Below are 20754 nucleotides of genomic sequence, written 5' to 3'. Positions count from 1 at the left end.
GGAGGGTTAGAAATGATTCCTCAAGGAGCACAGGGACTGCTCCCTCCCATTCTCTTGGGGGCAGCGATGGGGTGGTGCTTGGGCCTGGCTTCTTTGCTCCAGTACTAGCCAGCTTCTTGGGGGGTAGTAATTTGCAGCCCTGAAGGGCATAGTAGATACACTGTGTGTCTTGGAAGAAGCCTGATGAGGCATTGTGCTACCTCTTACTACAGCATTTGTTTACAAGGGACAATTGAGCCCTGAGTTGAGAAGCTCAGGATCTGGCCGTCTGTGATTAGCTATTTCATGTGTACCTATGGTAGTCAAGTCTTATATGCATGACATTAAAGGGATTCTAAAAAAAAAAATGGCTAGTTTAGAGCAATGAAAGCATGACTCTAACTCACTGATGTGTACAGAAAAGTGCTTCTGTTAATTAGTGGAATTCCAGGGGCATAAAATGTGTTTTCATTTGTTCCAGGGAAAAGATCCTTACAACACATTCCAAGTCTTTTTATTTCCTTTTTTAAAAAGGCTTCTTATATGCACTCTTGCAAAACGAGCGGCAACATATTAAGACCTGTAAATACTTCTTGCTGATTTTGACAGATTTTTTATTATTATTATAGCAGAAAGAAGTGTAAAACGGAATACTGGATTTTCATTTTTAAAAGAATGTTCTCCCTTCGCTATATTGCCATAGCACTGTTTCATGTTGTATCTCGACATCTAAATCCTAGCAGAATTACTGTAAAACCTGCTTGTCGCTGAGCGGGATCTGGTGAAGCCTGGAAGGTACTATAGCAAGGTGACAATGGATAGGTCACCATAATTACAGTATAGTCCCTCATACAGGCAGCCAGTTGCTTTTGCACATCATGAATTTTTCATTTTTTTAATTTCAAATTCAGTGTTTCTGTTAAAACGTAATATAAAATTGATGAAAGACATATCAGGATTCAAACCCATTCATCTTTCAACTTCAAAACAGTAAGCATGTTATGTATCATTACCTCTGTTCATTTACTTTTATTAGGGTTTATTGGGTAATATTTGTTTTATTCACTTTCCGTATTTACACACTGAGACAAATTCAGCCCTGGTGTAACACTGCTGAAGCAATTTGAGTTACACAAGACCTGAATTTAGTTCCTTATCTCTCATTGATGGGTTTGCTGTTCAAAACAGACCTGTTCTAATATTTGCCAGCAATGCCTATCACAGGAAAAATGTAGGTAATGCAACACATGGGTCTACAAACTTGAAAAGAAAGTAAAGCAGAAAGTGTCATACATTTTCATTTGTATTTATAAAGTTTTATGCAGAGTAGAGTTATAGACTTTTTACATAATACCTTGTCCCCAAAACACTTATACTTTGGCTTGTCACCGTTTAATTCTGATGGAAATATTTTAAAGTCTTATATGGAATTACAATTAATGTGGAAATTTAAACTGAACATAATTGAGGGATTCTCTTACTCCTGACCTATGTAGCAAAACCATCACTGTTAGGGATGAGTGTTATATTGGCTTATTTAGGGCTTGTCTACACTTACTGGGGGATCGACGAGCGGCAGTTGATACATTGGCGGTTGATTTAGTGGGTCTAGTGAAGACCCACTAAATTGACCGCAGATCGCTCTCCCATTGACTCCTGTACTCCAGATTCAGAAGAATAGGAGGAGTCAACGGGAGAGCATCTCCCATCAATATCGCGTAGTGTGGACCCTGTGGTGTGTTGATCTAAGCTACGTCGATTTGAGTTATGCTATTCACGTAACTCAAATTGCGTAGTTTAGATCGAATTTCTCCTGCAGTGTAGACAAGGCCTGAGATACTTCTGAATAATACAACTTTGGCCTTTGAATGCACTAAATTGTAGAAAATGGCAGGTACCTGTATAATCAAACTGTATCCCCAGAAGAAGACACCTGAGATCTCCTGAAAGGATGCTGTATCCTTCTGATCCCCCTTTTTCACCCAAGTTACTCAGTTCAGACACTGATAATGATTGAATTGTCCAGTAAAAGTCACATGCAATCACAACAGCTTAACTATCATCTTTGTTACTAGAAGCTTTAGTTTAAGCAGGGTAGTTTTACTCCCTCTGGGAGTCTCCCCTCAAGGGATTAATTTCCTCTAATAGTGTGGGCTACCATAAATCAACTTGCTGCTTCTAAGTGAGGTTCCCCTAAGGGAGCTACAGCCAGCTCCAGTACATTTTTTCCTAAACTAAATACCCAGTTGGCTGCCTCCGGTTTGCTTGAAAAGATTTTTCTGTAAGAAAATCTGGCCTTTTGTGAAAGAGTAACAATTTGCTTGGTTGTCTCTCCCATCCCTCCCAGTTACAGACAAGCTTGAATACACACAAACTGTGTGCAACATTTTCACTATGTTATCTTGTTTTAAATTGGAACGATCAGCATGACTGGAGTTCTTTATGTTTCTTTTGTGTTTCCCATAGTGCCAGGCTTCCCTTACCCTGCTGCAACTGCAGCTGCTGCTTACAGAGGTGCACATCTAAGAGGTCGAGGTCGTACAGTGTACAACACATTTCGTGCAGCAGCCCCCCCTCCACCAATTCCAGCCTATGGCGGGTAAGTGGATCAGTCTCTTTTACCTGTTACAATACATCCCCAAGGGCTACAAACTGTTTGTGAGTGCAGTGCATGCTGGTCTTGTCTCACTACAGAAACCAACACAGCATGCAACCAATCCAACTGCCTGAAGTGGTGCACCTTGCACAGAGTATTGAAAAATGACTGTAATTTGTACTGTCATGGTTGGTGGCTTTAAGCATTTTATATGTCACATGTTGTTATGTAAATTCTCTTAGAGACTGAATGCTACAGAACAGAGAAATTTACAGCTAAAAGTGTATCTTTCGTGATTGCAAACATCTGGTTATTAAGGAGGTTGGATGAAGTAAACTTTTTCTTTTTTTTTCAAATTCACATTCTCCCACAGAAAGTTATCTCGGGATAGCTAGAGGGGGTGTGTGTGTTTATTTTGTTTATTTATTTATTACACATAAAATTCAGTTTTGTTTCATATTTTCTTAGTGACATCTCTTTGCCTACATTTACTGAAAACCAAGATGCAAAATAAACAACACACTGAAATCCACATTAAATGATGCCTTAATAAACTGCACTCAGCCTATTAGGGAAACTTTAATCTTTTAAAAACTAAGATATAATTTTGGGGAGGATGGGGGAACTACACAGTCCCTTTTAGCCCCTGCAAGTGTTGAAACAGATAATTTGATTGTTGCACAAGGTCATTAAAATACATCACTTACTTTAAGACTTGATTCTATCAGAGGAATCCTAGAATTTGTAGAATCTGGCAATTGAAGCAGTGGTAGACTGAGTGGGTCCCAGCCTCCCAGACCAGAACAGTATGCCATAAAACAGGCCATAGTGGACATGCCTCATCTCTTGTAGGTCCCACAATAGCCACTATTTCTGTCTGGTAAGTGGCTTTTATTTGTGACTGGTTGGACACAGTTCTCATTAAACATTCTGTCCTGCCAGGCAAAAATGCAGGCCATTTACTAGACAGGTTCCTAAGCACCTGCAGTCAGTCAGCCCCTGGACTGCAGGCTCTGGAGATGCCAGGGACTGGCTGCCTGATACTCCCTCTACATCTGGGTGTGTCACCTACCAACAAAGAAATAGGGCAGTAATAGTGAGTTTTGTCATTTGGAAAAAAAAATCTGCCACAGAATGAGGTTATTTTTTAAAACGCATTTATTAAATTGTTTCCTGGGGTGGTTTGTGTGGTGCAGCAAAAAGAAATTGCTATGCATCTAATGGAAAAAGTCTGAAGGATTTTTGCTAAGATTGGCTGCAACTATGTTTGTTGATACCAACTCAACAGCAAGCAGCTGAGTGAAGGGAGTCCTTTATTAAGAAAGGAATGAAATAACTGAAATATTGACATTTAAAGTAGTCTCAGTAACATTTGAGTTGCTACTAGAGCTGGATGAGATTTTTTTTGGTGAAGTATGGTCTCAAAAATGCCAATTAATCAGGAGTGAAACTTCTCGTGAAACGGTTTGTTTCAGCAAATTTCTTGACTTGAAAATGTTTTGAAAAATTTTTCAAAACTCTCAAAATATTTTCTTTCAAAGTTTTTGAAATGAAAAATATCTGGTTTTCCAGTCCAAAATGATTTTTCATTTTGAAATTTATGATAATTAGGATAAAAGAGTGTTTTTAAAATTATTGAAATCAAAACATAATATTTCAAAATTATCCAAATGAAATATTTCAATTGACCAGAACCAAAATATTTTTTAAAAATTTTGGTTCACAAAATTTTGGAGATCTTCATTTTTCATCTGAAATTAGGATGATTTTTCCCCCGAAAATCTGTTTCCTGCCTAGTTCTAGTTACCACCGCACTGAAATACATTGGGGTAGTTCACATTTCTCAGAACTATTGTTCCAGGCTCAGTGCAGACTAACTGTATACATCTCTCTGTTTTCCTCAGTTCTTATTCTTCCACCGATTCCAAGCCCAGACAAGGCCCTTGTGATCATCTTTTCTGACTTCCTGAATAACAGAGGCCATAGAACGTCATCAAAATAATTCCTAGAGCAGGTCTTTTAAAAAAATATCCTATCTTGATTTTTGAGGTTTTCTTCACAGCTGAAGATTTTTTTTCTTATAAAATGAAAGCAGATAAGATTCTTTTCAGAGTAGCAGCCGTGTTAGTCTGTATTCGCAAAAAGAAAAGGAGTACTTGTGGCACCTTAGAGACTAACCAATTTATTTGAGCATAAGCTTTCGTGAGCTACATCTGATGAAGTGAGCTACTCCTTTTCTTTTTTCTAGATAAGATTCTGTAAATCAAGATTTTGAGAGTGAGATTTATACAGTGTAGAGGTGAATACTATCTGTTACTAACCCTCGCTCTTGGGAGGAGTCTGAAGATCTAACCACTGTAATAGGCGTCAACTGTACAAAGCCCAACAGCTGATATTTAAAATGTTTGGAACTCAATTATCTTAAAGTAAATATATGTGCAGATGTACCCTGTATCTATCTGTGTAGCTTACAACTTCAAGGACACTTTCTACTCTGCAATTTCAACTATGCATTTTAAAACTTCCCTAATTTTTATGACAGGTTTCAGAGTAGCAGCCGTGTTAGTCTGTATTCGCAAAAAGAAAAGGAGGACTTGTGGCACCTTAGAGACTAACCAATTTATTAGAGCATAAGCTTTCGTGAGCTACAGCTCACTTCCTCAGATGCATATCGTGGAAACTGCAGTTTCCACGATATGCATCTGAGGAAGTGAGCTGTAGCTCACGAAAGCTTATGCTCTAATAAATTGGTTAGTCTCTAAGGTGCCACAAGTCCTCCTTTTCTTTTTCCTAATTTTTATGTTTTTCATACTGAATCTGTTTACATAGTAGGAAATACTAAACTAGTTGTCACAGATAGCATCACAGTCCCTACTTAGTTTGGAAGCCAGAAGTGACTCCCATTCTGAACTCCTGGCATGAGAGCAATCCCACTCTCTACTGAGCCAGCTCCGGCTTCAAAATATTTTTTTTAATTAATATATTTAATTTCTTCAAGAGGAAGTGAATTCACAAGCCCTCTTATTTCCAGCTCCACAATGTTACCTAATACACATGTTCTTCCATTGTGTCCTAAATTGACAGCTTGTGAGCATGCTTAGAAGTCTATACTAGCAGCAGGGAAGTCTGCTAACATGGATTTACTTAGTTTCAATTTTAAAGCTATTTTGTTTTCAACCTTAGCGAGGACTATTTACATGCAAGTTTGAAGTTATCTGCTCAGAAAACAAGGTGGAAATATGTACATTTTTTTTAAGTGGAGGTAAATATTTTTAAATCTGAGCAGTCTGCACTATACATACATACATATATAATATATAGGAATATATCCAGCTATATTTATCTACCTATTAACTATTATTTCTAATGTACCTCTGACCTTAGTTTGATATAATAACCTAGAATAATATAAAAAGGCATGCTACAATAATTTTGGATTGTATACACCTTTTAATTAAGTCTTTAAGTTGGAAAATGTATTTATTTCATATTTGCATAACTCAATAGTGAGTAAAAAGAAAAGGAGGACTTGTGGCACCTTAGAGACTAACCACTATTACCAGCAGGACAGTGGGGTGGGAATAGGTATTGTTTCATATTCTCTGTGTATATATAAAGCCTGCTGCAGTTTCCACGATATGCATCTGAGGAAGTGAGCTGTAGCTCACGAAAGCTTATGCTCTAATAAATTGGTTAGTCTCTAAGGTGCCACAAGTCCTCCTTTTCTTTTTGCGAATACAGACTAACACGGCTGCTACTCTGAAACCTGTCAATAGTGAGTGAACACAGTTTGCTCATTCTTTAGAAACACAAACATACACATATCACCTTAAACTCAGACGAAGCATTAAAAATGTTATCCTGAAGGAGCATGTTTCAGAGAGAGTTGCAAGTGCATGCTAATAAGGAATTTACATTTGAAAGTAACTTTCAGCCTTAACTATAATGTTTGCTGCATATGACTGCTATAATATAGTTTGGCTAGTACAATCACTCAGCAGCGGAAAATTGAATTTCCAAGTATAATAGATGTCTTAGTCTTCACTACAAAATTTCTGCATAGAAAGGAAGAGTCTCTGGTTCGGGAATAAATCAGAATTGTTTTCTGGGCTGCTAGAGAGCGATTGTGCTTCAGGGGTCTCTTGATCTCCAGTATGAAAGTTAGACACGATTGTGTGGGCAGCCAGAGATTTCATCCACCTTCCAAGCTTATTGTTTCATGGACTTTCATTAAAGCTAGTATCAGAGAAGACAAAGCAGTGCTGTGATGGGGGTGAATAGGGCTGTCACCTGCATCTCCCTTTTTGTCTGTTGACTTCTTAGGTGGCTGAGGTGAACCCTAATAGGGGATTCTAGGGTTCACTGCTACCAGGTAATATATGTTCAAATACAATTTGTCTTGTCTACATTAGAGGTTTTAAACGTATTAGTTAAAATGTCGTAACACATTTTTAAAATACACCTTTTATCCTTGAATAGACAAGCCCTAGCTGTCTCTAAACTTTTGCATACATCTGTCCTCAGAAGGAAGCAATTACTTCTGATTGGCATTTCCGTTGTTCTTGGTTGCAAGAAAACAGTGGCCGTGACTACATGAGGGAAATTTGGATCTATCTAGATGGTTACACCAGAGAACCCCCTTAATGTTTTTGTGTTTCACAGAAGTAAACTGCACTGGGGAAATCCCTACTTTGTTCCCTTAGGGGCTTGCACTAGTGTAGCTTGATTAATGTAGTTGGACCACTGATAATTTACTTAATGTATACAAGGCCTCAGTCTCTCCGCACCCATTTTTAAATGGCCTCTCAAAGAGGTTGAATGGATTTTCCTCAGAAAATTGCTTTTTCCAATTTTCACTTCCTCTGAAAAATAAATTGACAAATACCAGGTTCTCTGTCACAAGGAAAGTGAGACTCATGGAAAACTTGTCTGGAGGGAAAATATCAGGCCACAGGCAGAAGTACACAAGGAAATTTGCTTGCCATCAAAAATAGTCAAGAACTCTTTGAACATTGTGGATTACTATTCTCATCAGCAGCTTCTTCTTCCTTCTTCCTCTCCCCAGTGCATAACCCAATTCCTTCCAAACAAAAGGAAGTATTTCTTCACACACCGCACTGTCAACCTGTGGAACTCCTTACCAGAGGATGTTGTGAAGGCCAAGATTATAGCAGGGTTCAAAAAGAACTAGATAAGTTCATGGAGGATGGGTCCATCAGCTGCCAGGATGGACAGGGATGGTGTCCCTAGCCTCTGTTTGCCAGAAGCTGGGAATAGACAACAGGAGCTGGATCACTTGATGATTTCCTGTTCTGTTCATTCCCTCAGAAGCACCTGCCATTGGCTACTGTCAGAAGACAGGATACTGGGCTAGATGGACCTTTGGTCTGACCCAGTATGGTCTTATGTTCCCAGCTGCTGATCTCACCCTTGCCAATCAATTATGCCTTCCCAGGTTCCTAAATTTGCTCAGTTTTCTCCATACTAGAGTCCCTTTTTCTTTTCCATTCCCTCCATAGTTTTCTTCATGTTTTGTCACTGCCATAGTTCTCCATTGACTCTCTATTTGACACGAACATCCACTTTGCCCCATTGATTGTTCAGAATTAAGGTTCGAAGCTAACAGCAGGCAGACAAATTATTTGGATCCTGGAGAGTTCCTGACAGTAGGGAGATGAGGTAGGTTGATACTCCAGGCAAAAGTCCTGCCCTGTGCCTCTCAGTTGCTCGGAAACCTTCACCAGGCTAGCAAACTTTCCCAGATGCTTGAAATAATTGTAAAACAGCCAGTTATGTAAGGGCTAATCTACTGTATACTCCACTAACTGAGCTGATGACTATTATGTTGTCTCACCAGAAAATAAATGTACCTCTCGTATACACTTGCACTTTGCATCTTATGCCTTTATTAAACAGGTAGATATAAAAGTAAAATTATATGGTTGATCCTTACATGTCTGTCTTATAAATCACAGCATAGTGCACTTACTTTAAAATTAAAATTTGCTAACTAGAAATGAACACGGTGCTTATGAGGCATGACCATGCATAACTAATTATTAGTTGGGGATTGGTCCTGCTTTGAGCAGGGGGTTGGACTAGGTGACCTCCTGAGGTCCCTTCCAACCCTGATATTCTATGATAATAAATTGCTCTTTCACTTGAGAGTTAGGCAGTAACTCATGGAAATTATATATAGTTTAACTCATGGACAATAATTTGGCTTTGCCATTCTGGGAATCATTTTAAAATGGTACAATGTGGAGCTTGCTGATACCTTACCCTGGTTCTTTCTGTGCTATAAAAGTCCTGCTTGAAATGTAACAGGAATCAGGTTCAGTTGGGTTGAGTAAGTAGGATGCTGAAATTTTGGAGCTCTCCATTGGACAGGAATCTTACCAGTTTCAAGACCATATTTTGGGGAGAAACGGAAGAGAAAATGGTGTGGATGTAGATGACTTGCTAGTAGTAGGCAGCTCAATGTCTGGGGCAGAACTTAGGAAGGAAGGGAGGGTTTAATTGTGTGCTTGTCTTAGGGGAAGCACAACTGCTCCCTGTTAACAATATTGGGAACTATGCAGGTTTGGCAGTTCAGGGGGAGGAACATAGATTTTTTTTGTGGACTATCCAAACACTTCCCTGTGCACTCTCCTGGTTTCCCAATAGCTTGTGTTCTGGGGATTGACATCTATCTATCTGATCATTCCAAGCATTCATTCTCCTATGTATCCTGCACTTTCACCATATAACTGTGTCTTTGCCACCTGCTCTTCCATAGTGCTCCCTGCATATTCTAGGAATGGGGTCCCATACCATGGCTATACCATGAATTCCCAATTCAAAATGTGGGAGGAAGAAAAGAAAAACAGCTACTATGCAGATAAGCTATTTGCTAGTTTTTTTATACCAACATGGCTACAACAACACTGCAGACAAGTTTTTGGTATGGTATTTCCCTCTAGGTTTTCTCTATACTCACACAAACTCCCTCCCTCTCTGAACTCCCCTTATTGTGTGTGCATGCAACAGTTAGAACAAACATGTCTCACTAACACACAGTGATGGATTGACCTTCAGCTTTCTTTTGTATTGCAATGCCTGCATTTTAGTTTCAAAAGCAAAATATATAATTTGTTTGTGGCAAAAGTTCTAAAAGCTGGACTGGCTAGAGGGGAGAGATTTTTATTTTATTGTTGCCATTTGTGATACCAGTCAGAATTTCCCAAACTATCTCTACTTACAAGATGTTTGGTATAGCTTTATTGTTTAGACTCATCTGTTAAAATAGATGGTTACATCTTTGTATTTTTTTCACTAGTAAAAACAGTATGATTATACTGAACATGAAGTGTTACCATCTTCAAGTTGTTTGGTAAAAGTGTGGGCCCCTTATTGAATGAGGGAGGCAACCTAGTGACAGAGGATGTGGAAAAAGCTAATGTACTCAATGCTTTCTTTGCCTCTGTCTTCACGACAAGGTCAGCTCCCAGACTGCTGCGCTGGGCAACACAGCATGGGTAGTAGGTGGCCAGCCCTCTGTGGAGAAAGAGGTGGTTAGGGACTATTTAGAAAAGCTGGACGTGCACAAGTCCATGGGGCCGGATGCATTGCATCCGAGAGTGCTAAAGGAATTGGCGGCTGTGATTGCAGAGCCATTGGCCATTATCTTTGAAAACTCATGGCGAACGGGGGAAGTCCCAGATGACTGGAAAAAAGCTAATGTAGTGCCAATCTTTAAAAAAGGGAAGAAGGAGGATCCTGGGAACTACAGGCCAGTCAGCCTCACCTCAGTCCCCGGAAAAATCATGGAGCAGGTCCTCAAGGAATCTATCCTGAAGCACTTACACGAGAGGAAAATGATCAGGAACAGTCAGCATGGATTCACCAAGAGAAGGTCATGCCTGACTAATCTAATCGCCTTCTATGATGAGATTACTGGTTCTGTGGATGAAGGGAAAGCCGTGGATGTATTGTTTCTTGACTTTAGCAAAGCTTTTGACACGGTCTCCCACAGTATTCTTGTCAGCAAGTTAAAGAAGTGTGGGCTGGATGAATGCACTGTAAGGTGGGTAGAAAGTTGGCTAGATTGTCGGGCTCAATAGTGATCAATGGCTCCATGTCTAGTTGGCAGCCGGTATCAAGTGGAGTGCCCAAAGGGTCGGTCCTGGGGCCAGTTTTGTTCAATATCTTCATAAATGATCTGGAGGATGGTGTGGATTGCACTCTCAGCAAATTTGCGGATGATATTAAACTAGGAGGAGTGGTAGATACGGTGGCAGGTAAGGATAGGATACAGAGGGACCTAGACAAATTGGAGGATTGGGGCAAAAGAAATCTGATGAGGTTCAACAAGGATAAGTGCAGGGTCCTGAACTTAGGACAGAAGAATCCAATGCACCGCTACAGACTAGGGACCGAATGGCTAGGCAGCAGTTCTGCGGAAAAGGACCTAGGGGTGACAGTGGACGAGAAGCTGGATATGAGTCAACAGTGTGCCCTTGTTGCCAAGAAGGCCAATGGCATTTTGGGATGTATAAGTAGGGACATAGCCAGCAGATCAAGGAACGTGATCGTTCCCCTCTATTCGACATTGGTGAGGCCTCATCTGGAGTACTGTGTCCAGTTTTGGGCCCCACACTACAAGAAGGATGTGGATAAATTGGAGAGAGTCCAGCGAAGGGCAACAAAAATGATTAGGAGTCTGGAACACATGACTTATGAGGAGAGGCTGAGGGAACTGGGATTGTTTAGTCTGCAGAAGAGAAGAATGAGGGGGGATTTGATAGCTGCTTTCAACTACCTGAGCGGTGGTTCCAAAGATGATGGTTCTAGACTATTCTCAGTGGTAGAAGATGACAGGACAAGGAATAATGGTCTCAAGTTGCAGTAGGGGAGGTTTAGGTTGGATATTAGGAAAAACTTTTTCACTAGGAGGGTGGTGAAACACTGGAATGGGTTACCTAGGGAGGTGGTAGAATTTCCTTCCTTAGAAGTTTTTAAGGTCAGGTTTTTAAGGTTTTTTTTGGCTGGGATGATTTAGGTGGGGATTGGTCCTGCTTTGAGCAGGGGGTTGGACTAGATGACCTCTTGAGGTCCCTTCCAACCCTGATATTCTATGATTCTATGGTAACTTATATGAATTGAGTTGGTAGTCACAGACTTTTTGTCAGCTGTTTCATAGCCTGTATGAAGTTTGTCTGTGGTCTCAACAAATAGACCAAGGAGTGGTGGACATATTCAAGGCAGGGAAAGTGTCTTTACTTTATCAGAGGTCATGCGGAGACGGCATAAATAGTTCCTCTCCCTATCCCCATGCTCAGGTCACTCACAGCCTAGCTACGTAATGCTGGGGAGAAAGAAAGGTGACTCTTTCTCCTGTCAACAACAGTGACCATCCCAAGAAAAGTGGTCGGAGCAAAGCTGAGGGGTGGAGGGATACCATGACCCTGCTTTCTGCAGGCCAGCAACCATTGTCAGGAGAGCATTCTATACCTTTCATATAGGGATAGTAAGACCTACTACTCACTGCTCTCCCCCCAGCACTCCTGTAAACATTATTCTCCTTCCATTAATGCTCTGCTATGTAATCTCTTCCGTCCCTTACTGAACCATGGTTTTCAGGGCTATAATTCCACTCTATAATTCTACTCTATAATTTTGAATGACCACATAAGTTTATGGCACTATAAACATGATTTAAATGAATAATTATCCCAATGTGACTGTTGAGCTACCCACTCAGCCCTAGAGATGGTCCTTCCCACTCCAGCGTGAGGTGTTTTGAGACAGCAGTGTAGGGCAGAGTTTCCCAAACAGTAGGTCGCAACCCATGAGCGTGTTGCAGCAAGGTTCTAGATGGGGTGCCACATCCAGGGCTGGCGTAACCCATCGTTGGGCCCTGGCCTAGGCAAACATTCACTTTTCCCAGCTCGATGCAGAGAGGAGACCGCAGCGGGTTGCGGGGGGCAGTTGGAGAGTGAACCCACCCTGCAGTGGCAGTTTCCGGCCTGCCTCCCCATTCCAGGTGTTGCGACCTGGTGCACCATTCAGGTTTGGCCAAGCAATCCCTCCGTGACACTCACTCAAATTTGGCCTGGCTGTCCCTCCATCATGACAGAGGGGCATTTGGAGAAAAACAGACGGGCTCTGTGACCCTCTGCACCTCATTGCAACACCTGAAGCAGGAAGTTGGGCCCAGCCCTGTGAGATAGGAGCTGCTGCTGAGGGTTAGTGCTTGGGATTGGGGGTTGCCAGGGTGGAGGGTGCATTTATGTAATGGTGAGTCACAAAAAAAGACAAAAGGCAGCTGGAGGGTCGCCATAGTAAAAAGTTTGGAAACCTTTGATGTAGGGTATATTGCACTACTGCAGCCCTGATTCCAATGTTTCTGAGCCTGCATCTTTCACCAGCTCTAAACTAAATTCAATTAATTTATTTTTAAAAAAAAGAAAGAAAGAAATCCAAAAGCTGTGCATGAAGAACCTTATTCCCCTACTTGCTATATAGAGGGATTTAATTTTTTAAGTAATATTAGTAACTCTCACAGTACTATGGTCACATTTTTATACCTTTAATTCTTCATTTTCCATATCTAGTGTGCATAGCATAACATTTAGAAGTATTAGACTTAAATTAAGATGAACCTCAGCCAAATCATTTTGAAGAGAGAGCTTTTTCCTACCAATATTTTTGTTTTGAAACATATTGAGTTTTTTCCCCCTCTCATAGTCTGATGTGAACTCTGCTTTCTTTTGTACTGTTTTTTAATACCCCTACCCTAAGGCATCCTTTGTCTGTTAATGCACACTCAGGCATTAAGCCAGTCATTAGAATCAACAGATTGTCATTTCTTCCTTCTCCCAAGGTCCAAGTTCACCAACTCGCCCTTGCATATTCCCACAACACTCTGTATTGACTCTCTTTTGTCAGCATCACCACTATCTGGCAGAGACATTAAACCTCACCCACTTAAGGCTTGCTGCAACTCCCACTGAAGTCAGTGGAATGACTCCCATGGACTTCAGTGTGAGTTGGACTGGGGCCTTATCCTGAGATGCTTACTCGAGCAAAATTCCCACTGAAGTCAGTGGAAGTTTTGTTTCAGTAAAGACTGCAGAAGAGGGGCAACGAACAGCCATCTGGAAAGCTTAAATATGCTTAGAAAAGGGTCAAAGTTTATAAAAGAAAAATACCATACTGTATATTTAAAATTAATCAACAAAGGATGCTCTTGAACAGGTTTGTGTGGTAAGCTAGGAGCACCCTAGAATATAGTAATTTTATTTCTTTCTTTGAACGGTTGCACTCATGTATTCGCTCAGGTGTCTGCGTGCCCAGTGTGCCGAAGCCAGAGAACTTTGCACAGCAGTACTCTTTGGGGAGGCATATGTGTGCATTTCACTGTGGGAAGTAAGGCAGTTGTCATTGCCATGAGGACTTTGTGAGTTCCAAAAGAACATCATTTATAGGGATGGTTATCCTCCACGGGGTTGAAGGTCCACCAGTTTATGGACACCAGTTTATGGACAAACTCAGCTTGGATGCTCAAGGCTGTCGCCATTTTCCTCAGATTGTTATGGTAAAGCTTAAAGTGTTCTGAAACAGGTGAAGATGAATGAAATTATCTGCTGAGAATGATGGCAAAGGAAGTCAAGCAAGTAAACTCTCCTGTGGAAAGGCTTGTCTCTGAGATAATGGGTCAGGTTCAGTGGAACCAATATCAGTCTCTCTCTCCAATCCAGGTGAGACAGTAGAAGGATTCAGTGACCTTGTTCTGGCGTGAGCTAATGATTGGGACCTTCCAGAGCAGGGAGATCCCCAAAGATTCCAAGGAGGCGAACGAGAAAATTAATATGGCACAGGAGGCCAGTATGTACCAGGCCAAGAACTTCTGTCTTTGCTGTAGGAACAGAGTCAATCTTAGTACTGGTGCTGGTCCTCCAGAGAAGGTCTAGAGGACTTCTGTGATTGGTACCTGGAAGGAGATGGAGTAGGTAGAAAAGGATTATGAGCCCAAGTGAGAGGAATCCCCCTGCAGGCAATGGAGGGGTCAAACCTGCCTGGGCCCCAATATGTCTGTAGTCCAGTGAGAAGAGTGCATTGATACAGAAGATTGTATGATAGTCGGTTTCGTGAATACTGCTTGGGATATTGAGGCTGCACTGAAATTCAGTATGGGAAAGGTCACTGGTACCAACGCAGATGTCAGTACTGTATTTGAAAAACAGGTCGGTACTGAAGGTGTGGAGCTGGGAATAGTATAATTGGGCTGAAGATTATGTCAGTACTGAAGTAGGGTGCCTCAATGCCAATGACAGGACTGGATTCATCTTTTTAGCAGGTCTCTTAACTGGTACTGAGGGAGACTCGGGCAACAGTCCATAGTCCAAAGTGATCAGCTGTTGCAAGCCTGGGATCACAGGAGGGCAACACCACAGCTGAGGACTCCTGTATCAGAAGAGAGTCCAGGATGAATAGGCAAAATAAATCAGCTGCTGCTAAAAAGCCAATATAGGATCAAAATAGCCAAGGGATCAGTATAGTCAATGCCAAAACCAATGTCTATACAAGATGCAATGGACATCCCACAGACAGTATTGGAGTCTGTCATAAATATAAATGGAAGGGTAAACACCTTTAAAATCCCTCCTGGCCAGAGGAAAAACCCTTTCACTTGTAAAGAATTAAGAAGCTAAGATAACCTCGCTGGCACCTGACCAAAATGACCAATGAGGAGACAAGATACTTTCAGAGCTGGAGTGCGGGGAGAATCAAAGGTTCTCTCTGTCTGTGTGATGCTTTTGCCGGGAACAGAAAAGGAATGGAGTCTTAGAACTTAGTAAGTAATCTAGCTAGATATGCATTAGATTCTGTTTTATTTAAATGGCTGATAAAATAATCTGTGCTGAATGGAATGTATGTTCCTGTTTTTGTGTCTTTTTGTAACTTAAGGTTTTGCCTAGAGGGATTCTCTATGTTTTGAATCTGATTACCCTGTAAGGTATTTACCATCCTGATTTTACAGAGGTGATTCTTTTACTTTTTCTTTAATTAAAATTCTTCTTTAAAGAACGTGATTGCTTTTTCATTGTTCTTAAGATCCAAGGGTTTGTGTCTGTGTTCACCGATGCAAATTGGTGAGGATATTTATCAACCCTTCCCCAGGAAAGGGGGTGTAGGGTTTGGGAAGATTTTGGGGGAAAGACGTTTCCAAGCAGGCTCTTTCCCTGTTATATATTTGTTAGACACTTGGTGATGGCAGCAATAAAGTCCAAGGGCAAAAGGTAAAATAGTTTGTACCTTGGGGAAGTTTTAACCTAAGCTGGTAAAAATAAGCTGTCATAAATATAAAGGGAAGGGTAAACCCCTTTGAAATCTCTCCTGGCCAGGGGAAAGCTCCTCTCACCTGTAAAGGGTTAAGAAGCTAAAGGTAACCTCGCTGGCACCTGACCAAAATGACCAATGAGGAGACAAGATACTTTCAAAAGCTGGGAGGAGGGAGAGAAACAAAGGGTCTGTGTGTCTGTCTATATGCTGGTTTCTACCGGGGATAGACCAGGAATGGAGTCTTAGAACTTTTAGTAAGTAATCTAGCTACGTATGTGTTAGATTATGATTTCTTTCAATGGCTGAGAAAAGGATTGTGCTGAATAGAATAACTATTTCTGTCTGTGTATCTTTTTTGTAACTTAAGGTTTTGCCTAGAGGGGTTCTCTATGTTTTTGAATCTAATTACCCTGTAAGATATCTACCATCCTGATTTTACAGGGGGGATTTCTTCATTTCTATTTACTTCTATTTTTATTAAAAGTCTTCTTGTAAGAAACTGAATGCTTTTTCATTGTTCTCAGATCCAAGGGTTTGGGTCTGTGGTCACCTGTGCAAATTGGTGAGGCTTTTTATCCAACATTTCCCAGGAAAGGAGGGGTGCAAGTGTTGGGAGGATTGTTCATTGTTCTTAAGATCCAAGGGTCTAGGTCTGTAGTCACCTAGGCAAATTGGTGAGGCTTTTTACCAAACCTTGTCCAGGAAGTGGGGTGCAAGGTTTTGGGAAGTATTTTGCGGGGAAGGACGCGTCCAAAAAGCTCTTCCCCAGTAACCAGTATTAGTTTGGTGGTGGTAGCGGCCAGTCCAAGGACAACGGGTGGAATATTTTGTACCTTGGGGAAGTTTTGACCTAAGCTGGTAAAGAGAAGCTTAGGAGGTTTTTCATGCAGGTCCCCACATCTGTACCCTAGAGTTCAGAGTGGGGGAGGAACCTTGACATAAGCATAGGGGGTTTTTCATGCAGGTCCCCACATCTGTACCCTGGAGTTCAGAGTGGGGAAGGAACCTTGACATGTCAATGGTATGAGACCAGTCTGTTCTTGTCTCTGTGCTGGGGAGTGGGTAGTGCTCTATCTTGGGCACTCAAGGAGTCTTTGCAATGTCCACACTCCTCCTAGAAGAGGAGGAAGAATCTCTCTCAGCTCTGAAATGGCTCTGATTATTCTTTAGTTCTCTTCCTCCAAAGATCAGAGGAAGGATGATGGTCCCTTCTTCCCTATAGAGAAGAATTTGAGTCTGGTCGACTGTCAAAGGCTAACACCAGTTTCTGAAGTAGTTTGAGGGTCTGGAGGGAGCTGAAGTGGGCCTCATTGTTTGTTCCGTGAGATGTTGCTTCAGGGATAGGTGCCTGGCAACTTGTGTTCTCTTTTTGAATGACTGACAGATAAAGCACTTTACTTTACTGTGCCCTTCTCCCAGCAACAAGCATTGAGTGTAGGAGGTTGCATAGCCAACCCACATAAAAGAGAGTGCTTAAAACCTGGGGAAGGCATAGCACCAGGTTCATTAACTAACAAACAACTAATAATACTACTAAATCTAACTAACTAAAGGGTACTACTAAGCTAAAACTAACTATTTACAAAGCACATAGCGAAATCTCACTGTGGCACAGTAACCATGAGAAAAAATAAGTAGGTGGAGCTCCAATTCAGGCCATGATTGGTAAGAAGAAATTGGGAGTGGGAAGGGGAAAGGGAAAAGGATCTCACAAAACTGGGTGACTGGGCAACAAAATGGCAGATTAAATTTAATGTTGATAAATGCAAAGTAATGCACATTGGAAACATAATCCTAACTGGTTTCAGAGTAGCAGCCGTGTTAGTCTGTATTCGCAAAAAGAAAAGGAGTACTTGTGGCACCTTAGAGACTAACAAATTTATTTGAGCATAAGCTTTCGTGAGCTACATCCGATGAAATGAGCTGTAGCTCACAAAAGCTTATGCTCAAATAAATTTGTTAGTCTCTAAGGTGCCACGAGCACTCCTTTTCTTTTTGATAATCCTAACTATACATATACAATGATGGGGTCTAAATTAGCTGTTATCACTCAAGAAGAAGATCTTGACATCATTGTGGATAGTTCTCTGAAAACATCCACTCAATGTGCAGCACAGTCAAAAAAAGCAAACAGAATGTTAGGAATCATCAAGAAAAGGATAAGACAGAAAATATCATATTGCCTCTATATAAATCCATCATATGCCCACACTTTGAATACTGCGTGCAGATGTGGTTGCCCCATCTCAAAAAAGATGTATTGGAATTGGAAAAGGTTCAGAAAAAGGCAACAAAAATTATTAGGGGTATAGAACGGCTTCCGTATGAGGCGAGATTAATAACACTGGGACTTTTCAGCTTGGAAAAGAGGCGACTGAGAGGGGATATGATAGAGGTCTATAAAATCATGAGTGGAATAGAGAAAGTAAATAAGGAAATGTTATTTACTCCTTCTCATAATACAAGAACTAGGGGGCACCAAATGAAATTAATAGGTAGCAGGTTTAAAACAAACACGAGAAAGTATTTTTTCGCCCTATGTACTGTCAACCGCTGGAACTTCTTGCCATAGGGTGTTGTGAAGGCCAATACCATAACAGGGTTCTAAAGGGATCTAGATAGATTCATGGAAGATAGGTCCATCAATGGCTATTAGCCAGGATGGGCAGGAATGGTGTCCCTAGCCTCTGTTTGCCAGAAGCTGGGATTGGGTGACGGGGCATGGATCACCTGATGATAAACCATCTGTTCATTCCCTTTTGGGCACCTGCCATTGGCCACTGTCAGAGGACAGGATACTGGGCTTGATGGACCTTTGGTCTGACCCAGTATGGCCATTCTTATGAAAAAAAGGGAAAGGATGTCAGGGCGTTGCCAGCCTTTGGAGGGGCTGCAGTCTGGGATCTCTGACTGATGCCTTCCCACTGAACTGGGGATTGGTGCTAATGTATGTTTCCCCCTCTATTTTGCTCATCCATCAGGTCATTCGCAAACTGAAGCTGGATCATGTCATACAGATAACTCGCTGAACCTGCCTGGCCAAGACAATGTTGGTTCTCCAAGCTTTACAGGCTCTCTGTCCAACCACTCAGATTTCTTCCCTTCCTTCCAGGCCTACTGTCTGAATATCATGGCCAGCTGTAGCATCTAGATCTGAGCAATCTGCATCTCGTGGCATGGATGCAATAAAGTTAGATAAGCTGGGAAAGAGCTGTTCAGAGACAGTCCAGCAGGTTCTGGTTAATAGTGGGAAGGTATTTACTAGATCAGCTTATTGGGCAAGTGGATATGCTTTTCAGTTTGGTCATTGGCTCAGGAATTCAGTCAGTACTAGCCCAGATTCATGACATTTTCGATACCTGGTCTATTTTAAAAAAACAGGTGTCTGTCTCTTGGCTCATTAAGAGTCCATTTGGTAGTGTTGTCAGCATTTAATTCCTTAATCCAGGGGAAATCGGCATTTTCTACTCTGATGGTTATTAGGTTTCTGGAAATAATCTGTTCCCCTGTGGGACCTTAACACTGTGCTTGCTTCTCTAATGGGGCCTCCATTCAAGCTTCTAGCAACCTGCTTTCTGTTTCTCCTTTGCCAGAATATGGCCTTTCTTATTGCTATAACATCAGCAAGGAGCAAGGAACATCAGCAATGAACTGTATGCCCTAATGGCAAAACCTCCCTTCAGGCCACATCCAAAATTTTTGACCAAAGTGGTTACACCTTTTCACCTTAGCCAAACGATGTGCTTGCCTGTATTTTTTTCCTAAGATACTCTTGAATGCAGATGAACAGGACTTCATACCTTGGATATACAACAAACCTTGGTGTTCTATCCGGACAGGATTCAGTCATTTTGATTATCATCCTGGCTTTTTGTCTCCCATGTGGACCAGATGAGAAGTCAAGCAGATTTGGCACAAACAATTTCAAGATGGATTACTTCTTGTATCACAATGGTATATGGTATAGCAAATGCCACACCTCCACAAAAGTTCTTGGGTCATTCAATGAGCCGAAGCCACATCTGTGGTATTTCTCAGGAATATTCCCATATTGGACATAAGCAGATCTGCAACTTGGTCTTCCATGCATATCTTTGCCAAACTTTACACCATAATGATTGCTTCTAGGTCAGATGCAAGCTTGGGAAGAACAGTTCTGCAGGCACTGTTTAAGTAGACACTGAGCCCCACCTCCTTCGTTACTGCTTGCAAGTCACCAGAGTGGAATAAACATCTGCAACCACTTGAAGAAGAAAAAATGGTTACTTGCCAGTACTGTAACTGTTCTTCGAGACGTGGGTGCAGAGGTGTGTTCCACAACTGACCCTTCATCCCCTCTGCATCAGAGTCTTCAGTCACAGATTCCAGTGTGAAGGAACTGAGGGGTGTTGGGAAGGCGCCGCCATTAAATAGTCTCAGGAAGGATTGTGAGGGGGCAAGGGACGCTTGTGCTATGCAAAGGTCTCTGGCTTTGACATGCTGGGCATGCACACACCTGAGTGGAATACGCATCTGCACCCATATCTCAAAGAACTGAAGAACCATGGGGTTTTTTATTACTTTTTCAAGAGAAGCAGACTTAGGACAGCAGCCTCAGCAATTTTAATAGGAACATTTTGAATCAGAACATGTATATCTGTACATGTGTACTTTGGCCTGCTCTGTAGAAAAATTCTGTACACACAACATCTATATTCTATACAACTTGTGTTTAGGGGGAAAGCGGTAGACATGGTATATCTCAACTTTAGTAAAGCTTTTGATACTGTCTCACATGACCATCTCATAAACAAACTAGGGAAATGCAACCTAAATGGAGTTACTGTAAGGTGGGTGCATAACTGGTTGGAAAA

At 41.4% G+C, this 20754-nt stretch overlaps 1 protein-coding gene across 29 annotated transcripts in view; it reads left to right on the top strand.

The window, feature by feature from the left end:
• RBFOX1 (RNA binding fox-1 homolog 1) overlaps nucleotides 1–20754 on the top strand; it is a 2420635-nt gene that overhangs the window by 2340440 nt on the left and 59441 nt on the right. For all 29 annotated transcript variants that reach the window (XM_084641955.1, XM_084641975.1, XM_084641956.1 and 26 more), the window contains one exon: nucleotides 2446–2578. In XM_084641955.1, the coding sequence (XP_084498081.1) occupies nucleotides 2446–2578 (133 nt within the window). The remainder of the gene's footprint in view (nucleotides 1–2445; nucleotides 2579–20754) is intronic.

Source organism: Lepidochelys olivacea (assembly GCF_965140295.1).
Source record: "Lepidochelys olivacea isolate rLepOli2 genome assembly, chromosome: 10".
Classification (NCBI taxonomy): domain Eukaryota; kingdom Metazoa; phylum Chordata; order Testudines; family Cheloniidae; genus Lepidochelys; species Lepidochelys olivacea.
This window is presented reverse-complemented; position numbering and strand designations above follow the sequence as displayed.